This window comes from Octopus bimaculoides, chromosome 15 (assembly GCF_001194135.2).
Source record: "Octopus bimaculoides isolate UCB-OBI-ISO-001 chromosome 15, ASM119413v2, whole genome shotgun sequence".
NCBI lineage: Eukaryota > Metazoa > Mollusca > Cephalopoda > Octopoda > Octopodidae > Octopus > Octopus bimaculoides.
Genome location: NC_068995.1, coordinates 36,212,765 through 36,220,264, shown reverse-complemented (window position 1 = coordinate 36,220,264; position 7,500 = coordinate 36,212,765). Strand labels below are relative to the sequence as shown.

General features: G+C 34.0%; 2 protein-coding genes across 3 annotated transcripts in view; one reads left to right on the top strand and one right to left on the bottom strand.

The window, feature by feature from the left end:
* LOC106879586 (ubiquitin-like protein 7) overlaps positions 1-2,694 on the bottom strand; it is a 25,631-nt gene extending 22,937 nt beyond the window's left edge. Inside the window, exons 1-2 of one of the 2 annotated variants that reach the window (XM_014929222.2) lie at positions 2,535-2,694; positions 535-651 (exon numbers count right to left, since the gene is read on the bottom strand). In XM_014929222.2, coding sequence (XP_014784708.1) covers positions 535-651; positions 2,535-2,667 — 250 coding nt within the window. In that variant the 5' untranslated portion in view covers positions 2,668-2,694. Of the gene's footprint in view, positions 1-534; positions 652-2,052; positions 2,123-2,534 lie in introns of those variants that run through there. The other variant, XM_014929223.2, reaches the window with a different exon arrangement.
* Positions 2,695-6,783: 4,089 nt separating this feature from the next.
* The window catches only part of LOC106879585 (clusterin-associated protein 1), an 18,092-nt gene continuing 17,375 nt past the window's right edge, over positions 6,784-7,500 (top strand). The window contains exon 1 of the mRNA XM_014929220.2: positions 6,784-6,962. Within this exon, the coding sequence (XP_014784706.1) occupies positions 6,941-6,962 (22 nt within the window). The 5' untranslated portion in view covers positions 6,784-6,940. The remainder of the gene's footprint in view (positions 6,963-7,500) is intronic.

The following is a 7,500-nucleotide window of genomic DNA, read 5'->3' as shown; positions in this document are numbered from 1 at the left end:
CTTTGCCTGGTATGCTAATGATTCTGCCAGCTTGCCATCAGAATAAATATTGCAAAGTATTTTCTCTGACACTGTAACAACTCTGCTAAATAATGTATATAAAATACTGATATGATGCAATTGTTTATAAGATTTTTTTAATTACACCATCTTATGTATGTTCCATTAACATATAGTAATTATTGGGAATGTAATACTAAATTATGCAATCCACATTTGTTGTCAAACCATTAGAGACCTGTAGTTATTAAGCATAATTGTTGGAGTGAACATCTGACAGTAGTAGGAGCCATCAAGGATATGACTCATAATTGCAGCAAATAGATATATATTTGTCAAAGAAAAATGGACACATTTTTACATAGAACAGTCCATGGCGAAGCAGACATGAGAAAGAGTGTAATCAAAATCTATGAAATATATATGATTGTTTTCTTAGTGTCTGCTTTATTGTTTCTTCCTGACTGCTGTTTTATTGTGATGTACAGATATTTTTTCTCTGAAACAATTAAAAAAAAAATGTCTTATACTTACCAGAGTCTACGGGTTCTTTCACATTTTTCTTCACAGCATAAACCATAGAACCATTCTTCACACCATATGATTCTAAAGTCTTTGTTCTTTGTAAACAATTACCACAATAAACCAATTCTGTTGGTAAGAAAAAAAAATGAATGCATAATTTGTCTTTCTAAAGCAAAACATTGATTTTTGTAGGGAAACAATAGATTTTGTATAGTATTCTAAGGTACTTCCTTGACTTAAGAAGGATGAAAAGCAAAAGGTGAACCTGTGCCCCACCATACAAAAATGATTGTTGAACTTGGGGCCTAGAAGGAGAAAATTAAATAATGTAACGCATATATACTAAAACTCTATTATTATTTGTTCTTCAGAGATATTCAACTTAGCTGTAGGTAACAAATGAGATCACATTTTCTGAATTCAAAACAACTTTGCTTTTAATTAGTATATAGCCAACAAACAAATCTGTCATATATGACTGTTTCACATCAACAATTAAAGGCTTGCTCCAAAAATCTGCAACACTGTCACAACTAACTTTCTTCAGGTTGAAATTCTTGTGTTGTCTTTTAATAAAGTTGTCCTGAATGTCAGGCACTACCTTGATGAGTTTAATCGAACAAATCGATTCCAGTACTTCTACTTTTTTCTCAGCTTGGTACTTATTTTGTTGGTCTCTTTTTGCCAAACTGCTGAATTATAAGGACGTAAACAAACCAACACCAGTTGTCAAGCAGTGGTGTGTGCGGAGCAAACACAAAAGATGCACATGCACACACACACACATATATATACACAACAGGTTTCTTTCAGTTTCCATCAACCAAATCTACTTACAAAAATTTTGTCAGGTGAGGGCTACAGTAGAGGACACTTGCTACACAGTGGGACTGAACCTGGAACCATGTAGTTGGGAAAAATATTGTTTTTATAAATGGATCAGACCTGTGAGCTATAATTTCATGTCTCAAGTATAGAGGTTCCCAAATTATTTAATTACAGATCAGCTCTGACCACACAGACCAATGATCAAAAGCATGGCATTGTTTTGTCTTAATGATTCTACAAAATTATACCATAAATCCACAAAAACTGTCGAAAAAAGTAAAAACTCATTTCTTTTGCGCACATTTGTCATATATGATACACAAAACGTATAGACCCGAAGAAGTTACAGTTGTTTCAGAACAGATAATTTCCGACTCTATTCTTAAGGGATGCCTTCTACTTTATTATTTATTTTCCAACAGTCTACGAAGCTAATACGATATCAACAAAATGCAATAAAACAGTTATTATGCTATACATATTTGGTTGCCAAGATGATGTTTTCTGTTTCAAAAATCTCATTAAAAATATAATTTTACAGTTACACACACATATAAACCTCGCTGAGAATTAACTGGAATTATAGCCCAAGGTCTGTTTTTTGGAGATGCTTTTGGGCTAATGGTAAAACAGCTATTTCTATAGATATAAATGTTATATGAATGCCAACAGCAAGAAACTTTTGTATAAATTGCTTACAAATATCTTAATTGACACAAACAAATTTTTTACATGAAACCTATCCAAGTTCAACGAATTAAGTGTACACGTATAAATGCTTGGGATATATTTTCGTAACCATCTCATATTTACAGCTTCTTATATCGAAATATATGATTTATGTTAATTTTGGATAATTAAAAAAAAATGTTAAGTATATTTCTATTGATTAATAAATCCTTAGCTCAGAGAGAATTTTTAAATAAATACTTTCGTTAGATTCGTATATAAGAGGCTGAACTAAATAGAGTCAAAAATGCATTAATTATTAAGATAGTTAAAATATAATTAACTCAGTTTTAGTTTCTAAACTGCGTGAATTCATGGATATTCAATTTCAAAAGTTGGACCACTTAAAACACAATTTCGTTAAACACAAACAAGCAAAAAAGAAAACAAAATCTTTTATTTACAAAAATCAGTTCAATATATCTACATAACCAAAGCAAAAAAAATCTTACCAATTTCTTTGTCTGATAGAGTAACATTTTCCGAAATTCGGTTTATAAATTCATTGACCATAGAATTAAGATCTATAGACTCTAACTGAAAACGATTTTGATCAAATAAACACCGCACGTTGATGGTCGCCATGTTGTTAATAATATGAATTCAACTTCCGGTTTACTTGCCAATTTGCTTTAGAATAATAATATATGAAATAAATACCATTGTTTTGCAAATTAATATTTGATATCAGATAAAACAAATGACATAAAACTTATCATCTAAAAAATACATATCCAATTAAAATTTAATGCTTACAAAAATAGAAAAATAGAACTCACAGCATTTTTTAATCTTTTACTTATTTCAGAAATTAGACAGCGACCATGCTGGGGCACCCACCTTTAAGAATTTTTAGTTGAATGAAAGAAACAAGCATAGCACATGAGATGTAGTTTGGTTCATTGGTGGGGGGTAATATGTAACGTATGGATGGAGAGCATATACGAAGAGGTACTGAAAAGTTCCTGGCTTTGTGTTAAAAGAAAATACAGGAGGATCAGTTAATTATGATTTTATTCAACATTTTCCCCTCTCAAATTTACACACTTATTACAGCGGTCCTTCAGCTTTTCTAAGCCCTGAAAAAGAAACAGGTCTTTAGTGATACCCTTAAAACTAGAAACTTTCCAGTACCCCTTGTGTATGTGTATGTGTGTGTGTGTATAAAAACAAGGGAGTGCTGAAAAGTTCCTGGTTTTGAGTAAAAGAATAATTATTATTTTATTCAACATATTCCCCTTTCAGATTCGTGCACTTATTACAGCGGTCTTCAGTTTTTCTAAATCCCGTAAAAGAACTTGGAAAGTTGGGCATCAAACCAGGCCTTTTGTGGTACCCTTAAAAGCAGGAACTCCCTCATAATACATAGCACTTCCAAAATTCAATTTCACTGAGGTGGGTGGGTCTTCTCAAGAACCTCATGTCATTAGACATCTTGACCCATTGCCATCTCTTCTATGGGGCTCAGAATCTTCAGACTGGCCTTCACTATCTCATCTCAATCTTCCTGAGTTTCTCTTTTTCACAAGTTCCATCCACTTTAAGTGATTGGCACTTCTTTATAGAGTTGTCCTCATTCATACAAATGACCAAACCATCATAGTCTTCTTTCTTGCAGCCTACATCTTTTACTCTTGCATACCTAACTTTTCTCTCTACATTGATGTTGCATATCTATTGGAGCATACTAACTTCATTCTTTTCTAGTCTATGTATGTCCACTGCTTTCAGGGCCCATGTTTCACAACCAAAGAGCATAACCATTCATACACATGCATCATATAATTTGCTTTTCACTGAGAGAGAGAGATAGAGGCCTTTTGTTGCCAGCAGAAGTTATAGCTCTCTGAACTTTCTCCATCCTATTCTTGTACCAACAACTCTACATTTAGAACATCCTCCTCCACAACTAATTTGATCACTTAAGTAACATAAACCGTCTACAACCTAGAGGGAACTTCCTGGGCTTTTAAGAAAATATAATTCCTATGTGTCCTTAGTGTCTATTATTCCTGTGCATCTGCCACATACAAAGACAACTTTCTCTGTTAATCAATCTGTGATTTTATTGCACTTCTTAAGGGTTTATAGCTTGCACTGAATTCCTTCCAACACCTTTCCTACATATTGTGCAGGGCTATTTATTTGACACAAAGAGATTATTATCTATTTTCTTGCAAAAACAACTTTGATCTTCACTTAGTTAACTTTAAAACCCTTTGATTCCAGGTTTTGCTTCCATACCTGGAATTTCTTTTTGAATTCTGCTATAGATTTCACTATAAGAGTGAGCATATAGCAATTTCCATGAGCAGTCAGTCTTAAATTTCTTTGTTATAACCTGGAGGACTATGATGATGAATGAAAGGAGACTGAGAACTGAGCCCAGGGGAAATCGTACATGTACACTAAATTTATCATTGTACTAATGGCTGATTCTCACTTTACTAACAACACCCCCATGCATGACTTGTATAGCTGTAATAAGCCAGACAACCAGATAATAAACCATAGGATTCTGCCAAAGGCTTTCTCTAGGCCAGGCGTCAGGGAACTTTTTAACCAGTTACCCCAAAATTTATTTATTTACACCAATGTTACGCCTTCATTTGAAAGGAAGAAAATCATAGATTCTTTGAATTGAAAAGGGTTATTGAATCTATTTATATGGAGAATACAATTATAAATATAGAAAGTACAAAACAAATGTGATAAAATAAATTAATATCCTCATTATGAAACAAAAGGATTTTTCTAGAAACTTTTTCTCATCAGGCTCCTATGCCAGTAGCACATAAAAAGCACCTACTACACTCTCAGAGTGGTCGGCATTAGGAAGGGCATCCAGCTGTAGAAACATTGCCACATCAGATTGGAGCCTGGTGCAGCCTCCTGGCTTGCCAGACCTTAGTCGAACCATCCAACCCATGCTAGCATGGAAAGCAGACATTAAACAATGATGATGATGATGTTTTGGAGAAATCATGTTTCATTTTTATTACAATTACATCAAAATTCGAGTATTTTGATGCCAGAGCAATTTGGATACAGTCTTTAGGGTTCAATAAATTACTCTGCTTTGTTTTTAGTTTCATTAGAGTGGAAAATCCTTGTTTGCAAAGGTAAGTTTTTGCAAAAGGCAGCAACTTTTTTGACTGCCTCCTCATGCCAGAAAAAATTTTTTTGTCATAACAAGGAACATGTTTTTTCTTATATAATTTTACTAATGTCTAATGACTCTTCATTACCCACAAGAATTTCATTTTTACCCCACTTGGGGTAATTTATTGCTGGTTCACCAACCCCTGCCAATGAATGCTAAGTACAACAGTTTACATTTAGCCAAATACTTCTCCTCTAGCTGTTTAACTAGGAAGATGGCATCTGTGATATTCCTCCTTGGCACAAAATCAAACTGCATCTCATCTAATCTAATTCTGTTCCTAATCATGCTGTAACTCTCTCTGTAACTTTTATGATCTGTCCTACAGTTTGATACCTCTGTAATTGTTTCTTTAAATCATCTCCTTTACCCTTGTAGCCACTAACTATAATGCTACTATTCCAGTCATTGGATATGACACCTTCCTGTATCACCTGATTAACTGATTAACTATACAGGTTACTACGCTGTATCCTATTCCACCAGATATTGTAAGCTTCTCAATGATGATTTGCAATAGTCCAGAGGTTGTCCTTGTCTCCATATCCTTCATTGCTTTATTTATCATACTGCTGTCAACTCTCACGGTTGGCCCTCAGGTGGGTCCATATTAAGGAGGCATTCCCTCTCCTATGCATTCTCCAAGTTTAATAACTTTTCATAGTGGCATTTCCATGCCTCTTTCTTATCAAAATCAATAAGTGCAAGCATACCAGTATTCATTCACACACATTTCTCATCCACAGCATCTCTATTATCTTTGATAGATTGCCTACCAACCCAGAACACCACATGCAGTAGAACTTTGGCAAATCTCCTACTTTCTATTTCTCCCTCTGCCATGTAACCTTTTTGCCTAGCTTCCCCTCTTGTTATTTGATATAATTCTCTGCTACCATAATTTTTCTAGACTTTCCAAGCCTATCTCTCTGCTTTTATAGCACTGTCTACTTTTTTGTTCCATCACCCTCAACCTGCTTGGGACTTTGCACCAGCCACAGATTTGGTCTGTAGCCCTTAGTTGGTTGTCCTGCATGAACTTCCAGTTGTCATCGAAACTGTATGTTCCCAATTCCTCCTATTCATCAAATGCTTCCATTAGAATATCACTAGACCTCTGCTAGTTTGCTGCGGTCTTTGAACTTCTATAGCTTCCTTTTCTAGACTGGTTTGTTTCTTTGAGTCTTTCTAGCATTGATTCTGAAGCCACCAACAACTAACGTACGTATATATGTGTGTGTTGTAAACAACATAGTAAGATGATGTTTTTGTTTCGCGTAAATAGTTTAAGTGCTCGATTCGTACCTACAAAAATCTCGTAGTGCGTAGTGGATATACAGGGAACAAAGAGTCACCCAATGGAAATAAAGATATGTGGAGTTAAGCCTGTATATTACTACATTGATTTTATTGCGAAATAGAGATAGGAGAAAGTGAAAGAGGTGGGAGAGAGAGAGAAGGAGAGGGAGGAGATAGGATGAGAGGAGAAAGAGATAGGGGAGGAAGGAAGAGAGGGGAATGGATATATATGTGCTGAATGCTATGAGGTGAACGACTTATTTGTATTATCTCAATACATGTGTCAAGGGAGGATAACTTCCTAGTTACCGATTATCTCCCTTGATTACGTAAACATGGCGTTGCTACCATAACTTTAAACTATTCTATTTATTGTATTACCAAAATTCCTTTAAAATGTCTTACCGTGACCTTCGAAGTAAGTTATTTTCATATATGAGTAATATTTAATTTCTATTTTGTCATTGAACATACTTTTTTTTCAGTATAAGTTCACGAAAATGTAGTTAGTTTGTTGTTTGTTGTACAAAACGTGTGTAATTATTTTGTTGCTAGGCAAAATTCGGAGCTAAAATTACTATCTCTTATGTAGTTTCGATAAATCAAGAAACAAAACTATTTTGTTTGTAAATCTCAAAGACATGATTTATATTTGTTGTGGATAACTTCCAGTTTCTGACCCGGGGAAAAAAAAATGAAAAAAAAAAAATAGTGTAATACGTGTAAAACAACATGTAGTAAACAAATATGAAAAAAAAAAGGGCAGAAACTGGAGGTTAACCTTTGTTGTTGTATGCGAATGACTTATACAGTGTTAATTTAATTTCAATGTCTTGTTATCTCTTGAATTATTTAAGTCTTATTTTTATCGCCTTTTTATTACTTATATAAACACGTATGTATATGATACATATATAATACAAAACATTAACATACAAATCCCAAACCGAAGAAAA